This window comes from Trachypithecus francoisi, unplaced genomic scaffold, assembly GCF_009764315.1.
Source record: "Trachypithecus francoisi isolate TF-2019V2 unplaced genomic scaffold, Tfra_2.0 Lachesis_group15, whole genome shotgun sequence".
NCBI classification, from domain to species: domain Eukaryota; kingdom Metazoa; phylum Chordata; class Mammalia; order Primates; family Cercopithecidae; genus Trachypithecus; species Trachypithecus francoisi.
This window is the reverse complement of record NW_022681460.1, coordinates 9447792-9470298: the sequence shown is the minus strand read 5'-3', so window position 1 is coordinate 9470298 and position 22507 is coordinate 9447792. Positions and strand designations below refer to the sequence as shown.

General features: G+C 38.2%; 1 protein-coding gene across 5 annotated transcripts in view; it reads left to right on the top strand.

Annotated features, from left to right (window-relative positions):
• The window catches only part of MAP3K4 (mitogen-activated protein kinase kinase kinase 4), a 131192-nt gene that overhangs the window by 59462 nt on the left and 49223 nt on the right, over positions 1 to 22507 (top strand). For all 5 annotated transcript variants that reach the window (XR_004442715.1, XM_033234277.1, XM_033234280.1 and 2 more), the window contains exon 3: positions 1047 to 2410. Coding sequence is in view for 4 of the 5 variants with exons in the window: in XM_033234277.1 (XP_033090168.1) it covers positions 1047 to 2410 (1364 nt within the window). In the remaining variant the exon portion in view is untranslated. The remainder of the gene's footprint in view (positions 1 to 1046; positions 2411 to 22507) is intronic.

Genomic DNA, 22507 nt, shown 5'->3' with positions numbered 1-22507 from the left:
GTAGAGGATAGATTGGGATGGCATTATAGGTTTGGGCATTATCGATATATGATGTGGAAATGAATGAGATCACCCAGGGAGAAGAGATCTAAGATTAGCACTTTGAGAAACATTAACATTTTATGTAGTGAGCAAAGTTCCAAGGAGGTATTTGAAAAGAAGGGAATTAAGGAAGTATAAGAACCCAGAAGCAACAGAATGAAAGGATTTCAGGAACGTAGAGCAATTAATAGTGTTAAAAGTGCCATACAGGAAAGAGGATGTATGTGTGTTCATTTCAAAGCTTGGAGTCAAATTATAGAACCTTTTCTAGTTGTTTGAAAGAAATGTGTGATTTTTGCTTTTTTCACATGAATTGTAAATGATTTTATGTGCCGGTATAACATATTAAACAAATTATACCAAATTAGTCTATATGTCTTCAGTCTTGATAATTTTAAATTTAAAATGTTATTGCCCACTTGTTTGTGGCAAAGAAGAAATAAAGGCATAGAATAAGGTCAATGTTTTTGCCTGTCAGCTTTCAGTTTTTTATGAGAATAATCTTAAGGTGCCTTAAGGATTCTTGCATCAATCTGCGTAATTTTACCAATGACACAAGTGATCCAGATAATTTACGTGATTTCCTGTTAAGTTTACACATTTACCTAATGACAAATGCAGGAATTAAGTATATTTTCTCATCCAAGTTTCCGTCCGATCTCCCATGCTGTTTCTTCCTTCTTAAATTGAAGGTGATTACTTACAGAAGTTTGGTTAAATGATTTGATAACTATGCTTTGTAGCATGGAAATTAACGGCTAGTTTAGGTGATTAGTTGTGAATATAAGAGAATATAGCAAATACTGGAAAAACGGAATTTTTTTAAAATATAGAGAAAAATGTCATATATTTTTTGATTCCTTTAATTTTCAGGATATGGTATGCTGTTTTTCTTCCATTTGCAGCCTAAAAATATAAATACGTGTGAATATCGGTTTTATTGAATATATTGAGAGTAGCTTCATATTTTAGAGTTAAATAATGTTGTTTATTTTTTTTAATAGAAAAAATGAATGCACCAAGTCAGCCTCCACATAAAGACACTGGAAAAACAGTGGAGAATGTGGAAGAATACAGCTATAAGCAGGAGAAAAAGATCCGAGCAGCTCTTAGAACAACAGAGCGTGATCATAAAAAAAACGTACAGTGCTCATTCATGTTAGACTCAGTGGGTGGATCTTTGCCAAAAAAATCAATTCCGGATGTGGATCTCAATAAGCCTTACCTCAGCCTTGGCTGTAGCAACGCTAAGCTTCCAGTATCTGTGCCCATGCCTATAGCCAGACCTGCACGCCAGACTTCTAGGACTGACTGTCCAGCAGATCGTTTAAAGTTTTTTGAAACATTACGACTTTTGCTAAAGCTTACCTCAGTCTCAAAGAAGAAAGACAGGGAGCAAAGAGGACAAGAAAATACGTCTGGTTTCTGGCTTAACCGATCTAACGAACTGATCTGGTTAGAGCTACAAGCCTGGCATGCAGGACGGACAATTAATGACCAGGACTTCTTTTTATATACAGCCCGTCAAGCCATCCCAGATATTATCAATGAAATCCTTACTTTCAAAGTTGACTATGGGAGCTTCGCCTTTGTTAGAGATGGAGCTGGTTTTAATGGTACTTCAGTAGAAGGGCAGTGCAAAGCCACTCCTGGAACAAAGACTATAGGTTACTCAACACATCACGAGCATCTCCAACGCCAGAGGGTCTCATTTGAGCAGGTAAAACGGATAATGGAACTGCTAGAGTACATAGAAGCACTTTATCCATCATTGCAGGCGCTTCAGAAGGACTACGAAAAATATGCTGCAAAAGACTTCCAGGACAGGGTGCAGGCACTCTGTTTGTGGTTAAACATCACGAAAGACTTAAATCAGAAATTAAGGATTATGGGCACTGTTTTGGGCATCAAGAATTTATCAGACATTGGCTGGCCAGTGTTTGAAATCCCTTCCCCTCGACCATCCAAAGGTAATGAGCCGGAGTATGAGGGTGATGACACAGAAGGAGAATTGAAGGAGTTGGAAAGTAGTACGGATGAGAGTGAGGAAGAACAAATCTCTGATCCTGGGATACCGGAAATCAGACAGCCCGTAGACAACAGCTTCGACATCCAGTCGCAGGACTGCATATCCAAGAAGCTTGAGAGGCTGGAGTCTGAGGATGATTCTATTGGCTGGGGAGCACCAGACTGCAGCGCAGAAGCAGGCTTTAGTAGACATTGTCTGACTTCTATTTATAGACCATTTGTAGACAAAGCACTGAAGCAGATGGGGTTAAGAAAGTTAATTTTAAGACTTCACAAGCTAATGGATGGTTCCTTGCAAAGGGCACGTATAGCATTGGTAAAGAACGATCGTCCAGTGGAGGTAGGTTTCCAGTAGGCATTAATACGATGATGTCCTTAGTTCCATTTATTGATTGTAAATTATAATGTTGGTGTTATGTACTTTCATATTCTAATATTTTTAGCACAAATGGCAGTTATAAATTGCACATTTAAGCATTTCTGTAAAGTACTATGATAGATGAGAAATAGATCTATGAAAACTGCATGAAATTTGGTGAATTAAGTGCCAGGTGGTATGTGGAGGGAATAAATTCAACCATGTAAATAGAGGATGGCAGAGGACAGGCCGGGTATAAATAAATACGGAAGGAAGACAATCATAGTCGTGGATGACGACAAGCTGCATGTAAGTCAGGAAAAAAAAAAAATCCACATCACACTCAGGTGTTTTAAATGAATAGGGCACCCAAGGTCACAGAGAGAGTTCTTTCTTTATCCTTTGAAGTTGTTTTCTCTCTTTTGATGAGCATGTCAAGTTTTGGTCACTGTATTTTAAAGAGATGTAAATTATAGAGAAATGTCAGAATGATCAAAGGGAAAAAGCCAGCACTATCTGGCAAGGTTAAGGTGTTCAGTGCAGATGATGCAAGTTTAAGGGAAGTCCTGATTGTTGTCAGATATGTGTTTCGAGATGTGTAGATTTTTGTGAGAGGAATGTGCCCACTAGAGGAAGTGACTTGAAAACAGTATAGATTTGCTTTTGATAGCTTGGCGTGTTATAAATTCCTTATTGTAAAGGGCATAAAGTTAATACTAGAAAAGGGCATTTTGTGGGATATCGCTCTTGAGAGTCCAAAATAGTATTGTACAAGTGATTTTGCTCTTCTGGTGAGTCTGCACGTTCATCTGGCTAAAAGTGAAACCCAAATCTTTGCAATACCTGATCCCCGTGTGAAGTCTGTGATTCTGAATTTTAGTGGCTATATACATATATATGTACAGTCCCCTCGGTATCAGAGGAGGTTTGGTTTTGGAACTTCCCACGAATCACAAAATCCTAAAATGCTCAAGTCCCTGATACAATGATGCAGGATTTGTGTTTAACCAATGCACAGCCTCGTATGCTTTAAATAGTCTCTAGATTATGTGTAATGCCGTATGTAATATAAACGCTATGTAAATGGTGGTTAATACTGTATGGTTTAGGGAATAATGACAAGAAAAAAGTTTGTACATGTTCAATACAGATGTAGTTTTTCTTGCCAAATATTTCTGATCTGCACTTGGTTGAATTCATGGATGTGGAACCCACGGATATGGAGAGCTAATTGTATATACTTGTTATTTTAATTTTTTTAACTTCAGTGTTTTTTACAGAACTGGCTTGCTTTAAATTCATAAACGATAAACAACTTGGAAACTGTGGAGAACAACTGAAGAGAACTTGAGTTTGCAAGATTTTAATATTTTATTCTGACAGCCAGATTATGAGCCCTTAGGAGAAAGGGTTAAGCATTCACATGAATTCAGGAGGATGTTTACAACACGAACCAGTGCTTTATAGCTATATTTTAAGAGATTTACTTTGAATATTATTTTGATTGGAAATCTGAAACATGAATGGCTGGAGTGGTTTAATTTCATTAAGGACATATGTTGGCAAGACAGGGTTGATGTTTAATTTGTATTGTGACCACTGATTTTGAAGTAACTTGAATGAAGAAAAAGTCCTGGCAGTACCGACATCCCTTGGTATCTTATCCCAGGGGGATTTGTTCCAGGACCCCTGTGGACACCCAAATCCTTGGATGCTCCAGTCCCTATATAAAATGGTATAGTATTTACATGCAACCTATGTGCATCCTCCTGTTGCTTTAAATCATCTCTAGATTATAATACCTAACACAATGTCAGTGTTACGTAAATAGTTGTTATACTGTATCTTTTTTATTTGTATTATTACTATTACTGTTTTAGAGACAGGATCTCACTATGTTGTCCAGGCTGGACTTAAACGCCTAGGCTCAAGCAGTCCTCCTGCCTTAGCCTCCGAGTAGCTTGTATTACTGTTTATTGTTGTATTCTTATTTTTAATGTTTTTTCAAACATTCTTGATCTACAGATGCGTATCCCACGGATTCAGAGGGTGACTGTATAACCTCACCTCTAATTCAGTGGTTCTCATAGGAGAGCAGCACGTGAGAAGAGGCCACGGTGGGACACGGGTGGGGTGGACATGTCGGGCTTCCGTAAACTGCTTCACCCACCCTCCCTCCCCAGATTGTCTTCTTCCTCTCCAGGCTCTTCATGGTGATTAACTATTGCTACTAATGAGGATTGTATCCCTTAGATATGTTATAGCAAGAAAAGTTTGAGAACAGGTGCCCTACATTTTATATTAGAACTCATGTTGAAAAAAGACAATAATAGTTTCCCCAGAGTTTTGAATTCTTACCTGAGTTGTAGTTCTTTGGTTTGACCAGTTGAGATTTCACTGAAGACGTCATCTTTGTTATAGAAACAAAGAAACACAAATTCAAAGTTTATAAAGTGTATAAATGAAAGACTTTATTAGAATTTTGTGTGGGTTGTTTGCTTTTCAAAAAATGAACTACAGAAACCCCTGTTGTTTTAAATTTTGGTTCATAAAATGCTAAGTGTTCATCAAATAATGAAAGAGTAACAGAGAGCCAAAGTGGGACTTCTTCGTATTGGTGATTAATCCAAACAAACAAAAGATAAGGCTCTCAATTCTGATTAACTTAGTGGGAAAGTAAGATTTTATTTTTATTCCCACTTTAGGAACATAATTTCTGTAAAGGGAGGCGTGTGTATGTGCGTGTGTGTGTGCGTGGGTATGTGTGTGAATATGTGTACAGTCCCCCACTCCCAGGTTTGTTTTAGTCATTTTACTTGGTGTGTCAGGAAAAGAGTCACAATTTTGAAGTCCATTAAGTGGGTTTCATTCCTCACTGTGACCCTTTCTCACCACAGAATGTTGTAAATTGGAATCTTTCTGACTCGAAGCCTTTGCATTTGTAGAATGGGTATAATACTACCTTCTTACCTACCTCACAGGGTGGTTGTTGTGAGGCTGAAAAAGATGTGTGGTAAGTGGTGTATGTGTTCCCACACTGCTGTAAAGAAATGCCTGAGACTGGGTAATTAATAAAGAAAAGAGGTTTAATTGGCTCATGGTCCCATAGGTTGTATAGGAAGCATGGCAGGCAGCATCAGCTTCTGGGGAGGCCTCAGAGAGCTACAGTCATGATGGAAGGCAAAGCCAGAGCAGGCAGTTGTCATGGCAGGAGCCTGGGCGGGGTGAAGGTGCTCCATTCTTTTAAACAACCAGATCTCTTGACAGCTCACTCACCATCATGAGAACAGCACCAATGGGATGGTTCTAAACCACAAGAAACCCGCCCGCATGATCCAGTCATCTCCCACCAGGCCTCACCTCCAACACTGGGGATTACTGTTCAACATAGCGTGGGGACACAGATCCAAATCATATCAAATGGTAAAATGCTATACAAGTCAACCACAAACTTTTACTTTTAGAAGTTTTATTACTTTTTTTTCCTTGAAGCTAACTGTAAATATGTGGGTGCAATTATACTTTTATTTTTAAAATGTATTCTGCCTTTTAACCTCTGCCAAATAATTGTAAATTTTAAGGGCATACATTTTAAGCAGTAAAACCTTTTAGGTTTAAGGACTGTTTTTTGTTTGTTTGTTTGTTTTGAGGCAAAGTCTCATTCTGTTGCCTAGGCTGGAGTGCAGTGGGTCATTCTGTTGCCTAGGCTGGAGTGCAATGGGACGATCTCTGCTCACTGTAACCTCCGCCTCCCAGGTTCAAGCAATTCTGCTGTCTCAGCCTCCTGAGTAGCTGGGATTTCAGGTTTGCTCTACCACACCTGGCTAATTTAGAGATGGGGGTTTCACCATGTTGGCCAGGCTGGTCTCAAACTTCTGACCTCAAGTGATTCATCTGCCTCAACCTCCCAAAGTGCTGAGATTACAGGCGTGAGCCGCCGCGCCTGGCCAGTGTTTTTGTTAATTGTTAAAATACCTGAACTGACAAGGTGCCACAGATTGTACATAATGCATATTTTGCAGTTTTTATGGTTTTGGTGATAATAGGAATGAATATAGGTGAAGGATTTTGTAGAAAAGAAGAAATACACATGTGATATTTGATTTTTCTTATCTATGTCTTTATATTTTTTTATTAAATTACTTGTAACCAGTGTTTGCAAAGCACATGTGATGTTACATTTAATTTCCCTTTGTTTGTAAGCATGCTTACAAAATAATTTTTTTTTTTTTTGAGACAGAGTTTTGCTCTTGTTGCCCAGGCTGGAGTGCAATGGTGCCATCTCAGCTCTCTGCAATGTTTGCCTTGGGGGTTCAGGCGATTATCCTGCTTCAGCCTCCAGAGTAGCTGGGAATACAGGCATGTGCCACTACTCTTGGCTAATTTTTGTATTTTTAGTAGAGACGGTGTTTCACCATGTTGGTCAGGCTGGTCTCAAACTCCTGACCTCAGGTGATCCACCCGCCTCCACCTCCCAAAGTGCTAGGATTATAGGTGTGAGCCACTGCACCTGGCCCAAAATAATTTTTCTCTAAAACTTTATTATATTTCAAAATATTTTAAAAGAACTGCAACTAGTGATACTAAAAAAAAAAAAATCTGCAGTTTGTTTTCATAATATGAATGCCATAAATACCTTTAATGGTTTGTTCAAAATTATATGAAGTTGTAGCTCCGTACCTTCTGGAAATTGATTTCCTCAGGACACATTTCTAGTTACATAGGCAGTCTGGAATTTAAACACATGGATTAGTTTCCAAAGTTCCCTTGAACAGGCAGTTGTTTGGGATCTTGAAAATACTTCTCTATAGAAACAGTAATGTAAATAAGACAGTCTCAGATTATCAAATGAAGCTTATTTAAATCCATGTAACTGAACTAATAATACCAGCTGCAGTTTTATCCTGACTGTAAGGACTACCATAATATAATAGGAAAAAAGAAGAGGAAACCTTCCCTCCCCCATATCCATTTGTGGGGCCAGATACAATCCAAGATCTTTTTTATATTTTTTCATCTATCTTCTACTTCTCTTATTCCACTGCTGTTTAGAACATCCCAGAATTTTATTGTTTGTACTTATTTTTCCCACTTTGCCGTCATGCCAGTTCTTCTGGTCTGAGTGTTGTTGATCTTGGATGTTAGGGATGAATGTATCAGCCATTTCATAATGTATCATGGTCTCCCTCTGACAGGGATTGTCTCGCCTCCAACTCTTGCTCCTCCTTCATTAGATGTGCTTGTGTGGTGACCCTTCCCAACCCTGCTTAAAAGTTAACAAGAGTCTTCTCAGCAGTCTAGTAGTTTCCAGGTGTCCTTCCCAACAGCTACTGTAGCTAAGGATGGGTTTTGTAATACTATTTACAGTTCAATTTAGCTTAGAAATTAAAACCATGTAAACATATATAAAAGATTTATCCTTAATATCAAAACTACTCCATACAATTGTATTTTTTGGAACAAACTTTTCATCTTGGAGTAATACCAGATTGATAGAAAATTTGCAAAGATAGTGCAGAATTCTTATATGCTCTTCATCCAGCACCCCTTAATACTACTTCTCACTTACCCTATACATTTGTTAAAACTAATATATTAACTTTGATACAAAGTGCTGTTAATAAACTTATTTGGATTTCCCACTTTTTCTACTAATTCCCTTTTCTGTTCTAGGAACCAGTTGAGGACACCACATTGCATTTAGTTGTCACGTCCACGAATCTGAATTTGTCTGATGCATTCTCATGATTAGACTGGGGTGATGGGCTTGGGGATGGATGCCACAGAGTTGAAATGCCCCAGTCGCATTGCATTGTCACTGGTAATGTTAACCTTGATCGCTTGGTTAAGGTGGTGTCTGCCAGGTTTCTCCAGGAGTTACCATGTGTTCCTTTCCATACTCTACTTCTTTGGAAGTAAGTCACTACACACAACCCACTCTCAAGGGGAGGGAAATTAATCTCTACCTCCTGGAGCGGGGAGTATCTAATGTATTAATTGGAATTTCTCCAGGTGAAAGTTTTGCTTCTTCTCATTTATTTGGTCATTTATATCAGTATGGACTCATAAAAGTTTTCTGTTGTTTTTGCTTTGAGTTATAATCCAATCCCATTGTTACTGATTTTGTTGCTCAAGCTGTTCTTCTTTTAGCCCATTGGAGCTCTTTCAGTTGCCTTCTGTGTCCTTTGATACGCTCCCCTCCTTTGTTGTATTATTTTCCTTTTGATTTGCTTTTTGAATCATTTCTTTCTTTCCGGCACCACAAGATGCTCTGGGCTTGTCTTGTATTTTTCCCTCTTTCTGTCCTCTGGTTCCTTTTACTGGATAATGGTATTTAGAAATGAAGATGTGGGCACTGGGTGTGTTCATTGCTATCAGGTTGTCATTGCTTTTGGGCCTTCTCAGTGACAGAATTAGAAAATACAGGTATGTCTTCTAACCCGTGTATACAGGGATCTGTAATTCCGTATCTATCAATCTGAAATAACCATGCGTTCATACTGATGTCTCTGGCTCTGATCCAGCACAAAGTTCATTCTGACTTTCCTCCCTTGCTTATCTGTAACTTTCTTCTCTTACAATGATAAGCCTGGCTCCCATGACTGCAATTAATTACACTTTTGTTCAACCCTACCATACATGTAAAGTAGTTTCAGAATTGCTGACTGGTACCCCTGTGAGGAATAAATTTATCAGCCGAGGTTTTTCTGTCAAGTTCCTTTTGTCTTTAGCCTTAGTCAAAACACTATTCTCCAAAGTAACTTAGGTCAGCACCTTTTTCCTTCACCTTCCTCAGTGAGGTGGTATCATACTTTTGTAATTTAATTAGATTCATTTATTTCATCTGCATTGCATCCTGGGATTCTGCAAAATCCTGATTGACTTTTTAAAATATGCATACTCTAAAGTTCACTCTGTAATGTATAGTTCTGTGGGTTTTGTGCAATTTAAAATGTTAAATACAAAATACTATAATATGGTTATTTTGTGCTCCTTTTTTGATTTCCTTATGAACTTTATTTTCAGAAGAGAAAGATGAATATGTTTTAATGTAATGTACAAAATGTATAATTGTCTGACTTTGTTGCCTCAAATATTAGGAATATTTTTGTTTTGGTTACTGTCTTGATTGCTTTCTTTAGAATTAGAAATGATCATGTAGTTATTATAAATTTAATGGCCAATGAAATACTCTTTGTCTTTGGATTCTAACAATAGTTGTGCTAATTTTTTCCTGTACACACAGGAAACACTGAAGAGGTTGCCGTTTATATTCAAAGCAGACAAACCATGTAGGAACTAGGAAATCTATAACGACAGCTACCGTTTATTGACTCTTACAGTGTGCCAGAGTCAACAACCCTATGAAGTGGTGGTGGTATTTACATTTTACAAATGAAGAAACCAGTTTAGGTATAGTAGATAACTTTCACAAAAATCACAGAGCTATAGATTGTTAGAGGGATTCAAGTTCAGAATTCTGGGATACCAGACTTCATGCTAAATGGTTTCCAAAGCTGGCTGTGCCTCAGCATTACCTAGAGGGCTTTTTGAAAATGCGTGTGCCTAGCCATTCTGAGAGTAGGACAAATCAGAATCTCCCAGTGGGGGATGTGAGCACTGACATTGTTAACAAACCTCCTGCGTGCCTCACGTGGAGCCAGACCAGCCGCAGTGTAGTTCTGGTGCTCACTGGAAACACTGATTAGGCTCCAGGGCTCCTCCGCCCCATGCCGTTAAGATCATGCTGCTTAATACGGTTGTTAGAGTTAACTTTTTACTTGTTTCAATCATTCCCTATCTGATTTCATGAGATTACAAGAACTTTTTAATTGAATGACACCACCAACAAGCACATACTTGCTCATTTGCCTTTAGGTTTTCTGTTTTCTTTTCTTTCTTTTGAGATGGAGTCTCACTGTCGCCCAGGCTGGAGTGCAGTAGCCCGCTCTCGGCTCACTGCAAGCTCCGACTCCCTGGCTTACGCCATTCTCCTGCCTCAGCCTCCTGAGTAGCGGGGACTACAGGTACCCGCCACCACGCCCGGCTACTTTTTTTTTTTTTTTTTTAGTAGAGACGGGGTTTCACCATGCTAGCCAGGATGGTCTCAATCTCCTGACCTCGTGATCCGCCCACCTTGGGCTCCTAAAGTGCTGGGATTACAGGCATGAGCCACTGCGCCTGGCCAGTTTTCTGTTTTCTTAAACATACCAACATACAAAGGAAAGTAGGAAGTTGTGTACATTATTTTGGGCTATAATGAGCAAACTGACTCAAACTGATATAATATCACAGGTAAGCCAGAAGTCATCAGCTTTCAGCTGAGAACTGGATCCCATGATAACAACAGCACAATGGTAATATTATGAAGACTAGTAGCTAGCATTAACTGAACACTGGCTGTATGCTGGGGCAAGGAAGAGGGCTAAGTAACTTATCAGGTCACACACCTAGAAAGTGGCAGAGCCCGGATATGAACCCAGAGCTCTGGCTATAAAGCCATGTATGCTCTTGACAGTGTACAGTCCCCCAAAGTTACATTTTGTCCCACACAGTGTTTTAAATGTTTTTTGACTTAGTGTCTAACATTTTTACGTGGGAAAATCCAGATTTTGTGTTTTCCTTGAAATACTGGGAAGTCTGTCAACACTGGGTCCACATTCCCACATGACTAGCAGCATAAGGGCTCCAGTTTACCACAGTATCCATGGTTCATCTTATGGCCGCCCAAGTGCACCTGTTTAGATCACTTACTGGGCCTGTGTAGGAATTTCAGTTTGTGATAGGATCCCAGTATAGAATCACAGAAACTGACTTTTGAAGGGTAATGTAAAGGCTATTTGTATCTAACACTTCATTTTTAAAAACAGTATGCTTTTGTTTTATTTATTGAAGTATATTTTTAAAGTTCCTGTCCTCTGTCACTGCTCAGAGTAATTATCATCTGGTTTATATTTTCTGGAGTTTTTTGTGATTCTATAAATTATCTTTGTTATGTAATACATGTAATTAGTTAAAACAAATGTGATAATGCTGTACATATCGTACTACAACTTGAGGGGTTTCTCCCATGTTGTCTAGTTTGGATATATATATATATATATAATATATATATATATATATATGGCTCTCGTTGTTAAATTCCATTTAACTGTTACATGGTATTCCATTATATGAATGTACCATAATTATTTCGCTCTTGATGGAAATTTAGTTTTTTTGCTTGTGTAAATAATGTAGCCACATTCTTGTACACACCCCTTTATGAACTTAATCTGTTGTTTTTGTAAGAATGGTTAATTGAAATGGAATTGTTAGGTCATGGGGTATGCACATTCACATCTTTGATATATGTTGCCAAATTGCTGTCCAAAAAGACTATACTAATTTGTACTTTACCCAGCAGTATAGGAGAAATTTGATTTTTCCTCATTTTGTAACCATGATCAGCAAAAAATGTCATTTCATTGATTGATTGATTGATTGATTGACTTTTTTTTTTAAGTCAGAGCCTCACACTGTTGCCCAGGCTGGAGTGCAGTGGCACAGTCTCGGCTTACAGCAGCCTCCACCTCCCAGGTTCTAGCGATTCTCATGCCTCAGCCTCCCGAGTAGCTGGGATTAGGCGTGTGCTACCACACCTGGCTAATTTTTTGTATTTTTAGTAGAGATGGGTTTCATTATGTTGGCCAGACTGGCCTTGAACTCCTGGCCTCAAGTGATCTGGCCACCTTAGCCTCCCAAAGCACTGGGATTACAGGTGTGAGCCACTGGCACCCGGCCTAAATCTTTCTCTTCATTTCTGGTGACACTGAGCCTGTTTTTCCTGTTTATTGGCCATTTGCATTTCTTTTCGCTTTTTTGTTTATTTTGTTCATTTTCTGTTAGGCTGCCTTTCTATTATTGATCTGTTGGAACTATTTATGAATATGATTCATTTTTCTATGATGGTTGTAAATATTTCTTTCAATTTGCCTTTTAACTTGCTTGGGATACTTAACACTGTATAGAAATTTCACATTTTTATATAGCCATGTCTGTTATTATTTTGTGACTACCTTATTTTATTTGTACTGAGAGATTATTTTAAAATTTTATAATTGTCATGATTTCCTTTTTACACTTTGAATCAGTTTGCACATAATGTCCATGTGTTGTCATTTCTAAAGTGTTTTAGTCTATAGATTCTCGCCTGCTTTTTTTTTTTTTTTGCCATATAGCAGAGTTGTTGATCCTGTAGGGTCTGAATTTTTTATGATTGTGTCCCCAGTTGGCCCACATGTTTCTATTTTCTGTGTCTTCTCTGTGAGTTGGCTGTAAAATCAGAGTGGCTTGATCGAATCCAGGATTTTTTTTATTGTTGATTGTATTAACACTACTTTCCCAGGACACACGTATCTGACTCTTTGTGCCATTAGTAGTAGTTGATGAACATTGCCTAGATTCCGCAATTCATTAAGGGCTCAAAAGTGAGGCTGTTCTAATTCTCCTATTTCTTACTCATTTATTAGCTTCTTTATTATTCATTTCACTTATTAGATATGACTATAAGGATGAACTTTTCCTCACCTATTTTATGGTTACTTAGTGGAATAGTTGACACAAATGGCAAGATAAATGTGCTTGATTCTTTCCCTTTTATTTACTATTTTTAAAAATAATAATGTGGTTTATTGGTGACTATTGATATTAGTCTGATTTTGAACTCATGAATTTAAACATATTTGGTATGTCTCAATCCATGGATGTCATTACTGTAATCTATTGAAGTAATTATTAATTATTATAATTAATGTTCACATCCCGTCTTTGGATAATGGAAACATTCAATTGGCTTGACTCCTTTTTTCACAGCCCTTTGATAACTTCCATGCTGTTTAGTGTAACTGGCTATTCTAGTCTGACACTGTATCTGTTGCAGGCTGAGTGTCAGATATATTTTGTTTTTCTTTTTCTTTCTTTCCTTTTTTTTTTTTTCTTTTTTTTGAGACGGAGTCTCACTCTTTTGCCCAGGCTAGAGTGCAGTGGCATGATACTGGCTCACTGCAACCTCTGTCTCCCGGGCTCAAGTGGTTCTCGTGCCTCAGCCACCTGAGAGCTGGGATTACAGGCATGTGCCACCATACCTAGATAATTTTTTTGTATTTTTAGTAGAGACGGGGTTACAGCATGTTGGCCAGGCCGGTCTCAAACTCTGACCTCAAGTTATCTGCCCGCCTTGGCCTCCCAGAGTACTGAGAGTACAGGCACCAGTCACTGCGCCTGGCTGCTGAGAATCAGATATATTTTTAAGGAACCCTAGTTCCTTTTATTGAGAAATGGTATGTTCTAAGACCACAGTCTGGACATCAGCGTTGTTCATTGCAACTGAAATTGTGGCTTGTCATTGTTTTACTCTAGTGGACAGATGAAAACACATACACAGAATGCATCACAAGTCGTTTCTGATACTTCTGATTCAAATTCAGGATTTCAGATTTTTGCTTAATCTCTTCTGACTTAATCCATGAGAGGCCTAATTTTCTGTGATACCAGCGTGATAAAATATCAGATACTGACTATATTCCAGAATATACAATCATCTCAGTGTGATTATTGGAAACCAGTTCCAGTTTTGTTTTTGACCATCCTTAGGTTGTAACCCTCTGTGGATGTAACATCAGATAACTGCATTTTAAAGACTTTTGGAACATTTCTTCTCGTGGCCCTGCCACTGACTAGATATACAATGATTCCGTTCTTTTTTCTACTGCAAAATAATAGCTTCATTGAGATACAATTCACATAGCATAAAATTCACTGTTTTAAAGTGTTCAGTGGTTCTCTATATTTGGAGTTGTGCAACCATCGACACTGCAGCCATCCTCACTGTCTAACCTTGGAACATTTTTATTGCCCCTAAACGAAGTCCTGTACCCTTTAGCTGTCACCTCCACAATTCATGTGCTCACTAGCCCCATCCCTAGGCAACCGCTAATCTATTTTCTGTTTAGGCATTAATATTTGTCTGTTAGGCATTAATATTTGCCTAGCCATATAAATGGGGTCATACAGTATGTGGTCTTTTGAGACGAGCTTCTTTCATTTGCATAATGTTTTCAAGGCTCATCCTTGCTGTGGTATGTATCATTCCTTTTTATGGCTGAATAATATTCCATTGTATGGCTATACCACATTTTGTTGATCTATTCATAGATTTCTTAAAATTTTATTTTTAGGTATTGGTTTTTAATTTGTTTTTATAACAATTATATAAAATACTTGATTTTACAAGAAAATCTAAATGTATTCTCAAAGTTGTTTAGCTTCTCTGACAGGGATAATCTTTTAAAACATTTTATGTTTTATCCTTCTATTTCTTAGTGTAAGCTTTTTGGAAGTATGTAGTTTTGTTTATTTACTTTCAATGTTTAAGATGAGTTTATTTCCCCCAAGATGTCTTTGTATTAATATCTTTACATAATGCCCTTCATATCCCCCCTTCAATTTTTTAATCTCTTTGTTCCCAACTTTGAACTATATTAGAATTATCCTTTTATTTCTCAAGTTTTCATTTAAAGTAATTTTCTTTTACTGCCAGTGAAATGCTAAGGTATTTCATATGCCCTTTCCTTTTCCCCAGATGTTAGTGATGTGGTATTATCTATATTATCAGGTCATACAGCCATGTATGACAGTACTTTTTCCCTCATAGCTGTCATTTAATCTCAGTTCTTCAGGGTTGTGTGTATGTGTGTAGATAAAATATTTATAATAGACATGTAGATAGAAGTTTCTCATTTTCTTTAAAGGCTCATTTTTAATTAATGTGTCCCAGTCTCTTGCATCATTCTGGCTGAGTGACACCTGTTCTTTAGTAGATTTCTGAGTAAGGACTCAGGAGGACAGCCTTTCCTGAGTTCTTCCATGTTTCTAACAGTTTGCAACATTTATACTTGAAAGTTTGTTTGGCTGTCCATAAAGTCTTTGGTTTATATTTTCTTTCCCTGGATCAATTTGTTATTCATTGTCTTTTGACAGGAAGCATTGATGTTGAAAGGTCTGATGACAATGTGATTTTTTGTTTCCACTTACAAGACCTTTGTTTTGTTTGTTTGCTGAATACCTAAAGATTTTTTTTTTTTGTCTTCAAACTCTGCTAGTTTTACATGGTGTTGGTTTTCCAATTTGATATTTTCAGATACATGGTGTATACTTTTAATCCATAGTTTTGTTTTTTTGTCAGTCTGTTTTTAAATTTCTCGTGAGTTTCTTAACTTACGGTTTCACATCTTTTTTTTTGCTTCACTGACCCAGTTCTCTTTGGGAACGGCTCTTTATATATTTTGGATCTACTTTGCCTGCCTTCTCTGTCACTTCATTTCAGACCTTTTCTTTTTCTTAGTTTCTTTTTGAGTTACAAAGTTTTCTTTTGTTGACCTCATTTCAGTGAAGGTATTAACTGTCTTGTTTATTTGCTCTAATGTGCCTTCTAGTTTGTTTTTGATTTGGGAAATAAAATTGACTTGATTTTTGATTTAAAAATTAAATTCTGAGTTCTATCACTGGGTTTTTTTTATTCTTAATTCTAATTTATGTCATTCTTTGATATTTTTTATGATTTTCTTCATTTCTTTTAGCTTATTTCAGAAATCGGACTACGTTTTCATCTGTTTAGTGGACATGTCTTTCTGGCAAGCGCTCAATGTCTGGAGGATTATTCTCCTTTTTCTCTCTCTGCTTATAATAACCTTGTGCTAGATTTTACAACAGTTTTTTTCTGTTGCTTATTTTTAAACATGATACTTGTTACCATGAACTTAAAGGAGAGAGGGAGTTAGGAAAGTGTTTGGGATCGGGGCTCTCAGTACCTTCTTCTCAAGTTTCAAACCATCTTCTCTGTTACTGTTTGAGGTCTGTGGACTGTTCTTCCCATGTTCTCGATCTCCTTTCCTCCTATTATCCTTCACTGGGGAGTTGGATTTCAGTTGAGCAGTTTTTTTCTTGGTGTGGAGCCCAGAATTCCTGGAAGGGAATTTTGGATACTAGTTTTAAGATATTATGGGGCCTAAACCACTCCAGTCCTTTCAGACCTTACTGCCAACCCCTTGCCTTCACTCATGAATAGTGCCAAAATAACTCCTAATTTCACAGAAGTTCTCTGTAGACTCTGAGCTTTTCATAGAGCACTCATCATGACTTGGGAATCTGCCCCTTTACGCCCTTCAGACACCCTGTTAATTTCCTCTGCTTCCCTCCACTAACGCTGATACCACATGGCACTTGGAGCTGTTCATGGCTTTCCCGCCACCTCTTCTCTTTGGGGAGTCATGAAGACCACTTTTCATCTAGTTTCTTTGAAGGTTTTTCTCACAGAGTTTTGGTTTTGCTGTCCTCGTTGCTCCATTTTTATGAGAGGGTGTTGAAGGGAAATTGAAACCCTGTTACCCCCACTTTTCCCCATAATTCTTTTTTTTCAGTTTGACCTGTACTAAATTGCCAATATTTGATCATTTTCAATGATTGAAAGTGGGAATTTTTATAAATTTTAACCTAATGCAGAGCTCTATCTTTAGATTTTACAACATTGGGAATTTCTTTTTCCAAATGTATTGTTCGACATGTATTTTTGTGTTTAATACATGTTTTGATTTCCCATAATAACCAGTAAGAATTTCTAAAACAACTACATAATTTTAGAAATGAATGCTACTTGTGATACTGTGAGGTATAGTATGAGGTAAGCATGTCATTATTTTTCTGTTAATTGCTTATAATATACATTACATAACGCATTATTTTCCAACTTCTTTAAACTGCTGCCTACCTTTTTTTTAAAACATTAAATTATAGATAATTGGGTATGTTTCTGTGTTCTGATCTGTTTATTACTGTGCAGGATTTTTCTGTTTTAAATAGAGTAGGCTTATTAGTAAGGTTTGGTATCTTGTAGGACAGTTTTGCCCATTCTTTCTTTTCAGAAGTTTCTGTGCTGTTTTTATTTTTGTGCATTACTTTCTTCCACATGAACTTCATTATGGATTTGTCAGATCCACGCAACATGACATCAGAATTATTATTGTAATTACATTTCTTGGTCTTAATATAGAATCTCTAAGATGGAGAGCACCCTTTCAATGATTAGAAAAGACACAAGATGGAAATAAAGATTTTATTACTTGCAAATTATGGAGGGTACACAGCACACCTAGAGGCCGCTCACACAGAGGTCAGGAAGTGCAAGCAGGGAGAGAGGGAGGGACCCATGGGCCAACGCCTTCATGGAGTCCAAGGTATTGTCCAAACAGGTTTCCCTCCGGGAAGCTTAATTGGTGGGTTTAAAGCAAGCAGGTACAAGTTGCAGGAGGTCATGCTGTTACAGAGGTAGTCACAGTGCTATGTCTGCACTGTCCATGAGAGGTAGGAGGGTCAGGGCCAGTGAAGCAGGCTGTGTGTAGCTGTCCATAGGGAGGTGGTCACCAGGAGGAAGTTGTATAAGGCAGGTATCTGGATCAGCCACATTGAGAAACTGGGAGGCAGTGTAGAACTGCACCCTATGTCAAGGGTGACAGAGCCCTGCTTCTGCTATGAGAAGGTGCCACTTAGATTCAAAGTGCATGCCAAGGCAACATAAAATTACAATAATTTACTATGCATTTTTATACATGTCCTTATATTATTGAATCTTCCCAGTGTGGCTGGGCTTGATCTGGGGTTTTCCACCGTGTGTGATCCTGTACTCTTCACTGGAATAAGATGATGACAGATACGTGTTCCTGCACTGCACTGTCCCTTTCTGCGCTCGTTGGTTTTATTGTAATAGTTTGGAATGCAAGAGCCAGGTCTTGTCTTTATAGTGTACTTAAAATTGTGTTTTTAATATTTCATTCTAGAACTCGAATTATAGCCAATATCCAAATTATCATCATATAGTTGTATCTGCCTATAGAGATTGAAAATCCCTTATATGATATGCTTGGGACCAGAAGTGTTTTGGACTTCAGGTTTTTCTGGATTTTAGAGTATTTGCAAGAATGGATACCAGTTGAGCATCCCAAACATGTCAGTGCTGAAAAAGTTTTGGATTTCGGAGCATTTCGGATTTGGGGTTTTTGGATTAGGGATGCACAACCTATATAAGTTTTGTTAAATTTACGGCTTTTCACTTCGTTTGCTGTTTTTCTTTCCCTATCTTGTGATTTTTTTTATTCCAGTCTAGTTGTCATTTAACTAGACTCTACCATAGCCATACTTCGAATAGTTTTTCAGAGGAGGTAAATCAATTGTACTTTGAGTTTGTCCCTATTCAGAGGCTGCTGCTGCTTCAAGTCTCAATGATATTTTGACTGTACCAAATGCTTTTCTCCCCTTTTCCTTTTGTTCTTTATGGAACTCCGATTGTTCTTATGTTTGAGCCCTTAGATCTGACATCCATGTCTCTTGTTTTTTACTCAAAGTTTCCATTTCATCTTTTTTTTTTTTTTTTGCTGAGTTATAGTAGTAATTTCTGCAGTTAATTCTAGATTATTAAATCAGTTTTAGCAGTGTTCATTCTATTTTCACTGTCTTTCTTGAGTTTATTTCAGAAGTCTTAATTTATTATTTTCTAGAGGACTTTAATGAGATCTCGTATTAGAGTATTTTTATTGTTCTCTCCTGTTTTCTACATTAAATCAGTATTAATTGAACCCAGCTGTTCTGATTCTTCCCTTTGGTCTCCTGTTAAGGAAATTGCTGTTTCCTCTGAAGTGCTGAATTTTTGAACCATCTGCTCCTCTCTGTCTGGACATGTATTGACATACCAAGCACCTCCAGCAGGAAGGGGTTTCCTCCGTGATTGGAGGTCTGGCCGTTGGCTCTCTCAGGCAATGTGGTCTTGCACTTTTTGAAAACTAGGGATCCTGCCTTTGGCTCAGCGAGCCTGTAAACAAAGTCAGCAGGCTGGGACTGCTTGGAATCCCAAAAGAATTGTTTAGAATTTTATCTTAGAAAGTTGGCTGAATTTTATAAAACATTGTTTTCTGATGTCATTATACCGAAGGCGGTGGAGGGAAGCATTTATAGTGTCTAAAGCCTTTACTTAGGCATAACTTAAGCTGTGAACCCTGAATATCTGAGACAGGTCTGTTACTTTAGAAAGTTTATTTTGCCAGCGTTGAGGATGAACGCACACCTGTGACACAGCCTCAGGACATCTGGATGACATGTGGCCAAGGTGGTTGGGGCACAACTTGGTTTTATGCATTTTAGGGAGACATGAGACATCAATCAGTATATGTAAGATGTACATTGATTCCATCCAGAAAGGCAGGACAACTGGAAGCAGAGATGGTTCTTGCAGGTCACAGGTAGGTGAGAGACAAAACATTGCATTCTTTTGAATTTCTGATTAGCCTTTCCAAAAGAGGCAATCAGATGTGCATCGATCTCAGTGAGCAGAGGAAATATGATGGGGGCAAGTTTGCCCTAAGCAGTTCCCAGCTTGACTTTTGCCTTTAGCGTAATGATTTGAGGGCCCCAAGATTTATTTTCCTTTCACAACCCTGACCACATTTATCATAAGTAATTATTTTAGTGGCTATTTTAGAAATTCTTGCCTGTTAGGGAAACCCAAGTGTGTACTAATTTAAGTGCAGAAGTATGTATTAGATGTGGAAGGATAAATTGATCTTGTTTTCCTTAGTGCTAATGCAGATTACTACGTGGAAACAGTATGTTCTACCAACTTTATATTTTAGTGCTTATATACTAACGTTACTTCATGTCAGGTTATAATAGATTAAAAGTCTATGTTTTAAGAAACAGAAGGGCCGGGCGCGGTGGCTCAAGCCTGTAATCCCAGCACTTTGGGAGGCCGAGACGGGCGGATCACGAGGTCGGGAGTTCGAGACCATCCTGGCTAACACGGTGAAACCCTGTCTCTACTAAAAAATACAAAAAAAACTAGCCAGGCGAGGTGGCGGGTGCCTGTAGTCCCAGCTACTTGGGAGGCTGAGGCAGGAGAATGGCGTAAACCCGGAAGGCGGAGCTTTCAGTGAGCTGAGATCCGGCCACTGCACTCCAGCCCGGGCGACAGAGCGAGACTCCGTCTCAAAAAAAAAAAAAAAAAAAAAAAAAAGAAACAGAAGAATTTTTGTTTTCAGGCATTTAATTTTTATGGGAATTTTATACTAAGAAGAAGGCATATCCTCATTTCTATCATTAAATGTATCTCAGTTATGCCAAGTGTATATGTTATTTTTTTGAAAATCAAAGCATCCACTTGTAAAACTGTAGAACTTGTCAGCCTATCACTATAATAATTACTGTTGGCATTAAGGAGTACAACAGGGAATTTGAGGACTAAGAACTTGTTAACAAGGTTGATGATATCATATGTTCCATTCTTTAGTGTTAGATTGTTAATAGCTGGGGAAGAAGAGACACTGGCACTTTTATAGGAGCGTTTACCTATTAATTTATTCATCAAACATTTGTTCAGCATCTATTACGAGGCAAGTACCGAGCTAAGTTTTAGAGACCCATAGTTAGTTAACTGGAGATAAACAATCCTTTTCATGGAAATGATGATCTAATGGGTAAATTGATAAAATAATGCATTACAGTAAAGCATGATAAACACAATGGAGGAAGCATTTGCAAGGCACAAATACTGTGAGAAACGGGAGAGATTAAATGAGTTATTTGAGGCAGTCACGGAAAACTTCATAGAGGAGGGTGGCATCTGGGCTTCTTCCTAACCAGGGACAGGACACTGTCAGCAGATCAGAACTTCTGATAATGAAAGGGATTAATTTGTGCAAAAGCACAGAGGCATGTTTTTTATGGGTAAAGGAGAAAAAGGTGGTGGCAGGAGATAAGGATCAAGATCTATGCAGGGACCAGGCCATTAGGCTAAATAAAAGTGTCTCACACTTAGGACTGTCAGTGACGCATTGTGTTTTACATTAGAAAGGGTGCTGACGAGTTGATGGGTGCAGCACACCAACATGGCACAAGTATACATATGTAACAAACCTGCACGTTATGCACATGTACCCTAGAACTTAAAGTATAATTAAAAAAAAAAAAAAAGAAGGGCTAAGACAAGCCTTCGAACAAAATCACTTTGTGAGTTATTGAGAGGTCCGTGGATTGACGTGTTGTAATCAGAAAAACAGTTGAAGATCCACAGTGAGTTAAGGCAGTTAGAGTGTTAGAGGAGAAGACGGATTTAAGGACTGTTTAGTAGAACTGATAAAGCATGTTAAACATCTGCATGTATGGTTCAAGGAAAGAAAAGCGTGGAAGGCCATGAATGGGGATTAATTAGTGAAAGCCAAGCTGTCTGTTGGAAATGCGAAAAACACAGAAACAGGGAACCATCGTGAAGAAGATGATAGCCATAAAAATTAGTCCACTCTGCAGCTGAGGCTCTTTGTGATTCATGGAGTCTTCTGAAAGTTCCAGATGTGGGAGTTTGTGCAAACCTGACTTAAGATATGGCTGCTTCTATTTGCTGTAAAGCAACTAATGGTCCAGTAGGAGAGACCAACATGTTAACAGTGGTGATTTTACAAACGTTATTTATAGTATGTTTTTAAAGTGTTTTTCCCATATGTACAGCGTGCCGTTTAATCTTGATAAGAAGTAGATGATAGCTCTGTTTTTAAAATGAAGAAACCAACCCTGAGAGACTACTCAGTGCTTCCACAATCACGTCGCTAATTGACTCGGAACTAGCTTTTCTGATTTTTGGATATTGGTTGTTTTCTCATTAAGCCACACAGTCTCTATCATGAAAGTCAAGGTAAACTCAGGGTTTAGAGTGTTTTGGTTGGCACGCTGTTGGGGGCGAGAAGAAAGTCACTGGAAAGGTATCATGAGGTGAACCTTGAAAACTAAGGATTTTGAAGTGGAAAATAAAGAGGTGAGCATTTCCAGGTGGGAAGGAAGCATGGGCAGCCAGACTGGTAACGGCACACGTGTGTGAGGGTTGGTTGAACGTGTCAGGTGGAGGCAGGAAAGAAGGCAGCGCTGGGGGGTGAGACTGCATAAAGGAGGATCTTCCATAGCAGCTCAAGTTGTTTGGGCCATATTTGGTAGGCAGGCAGGTCGGGG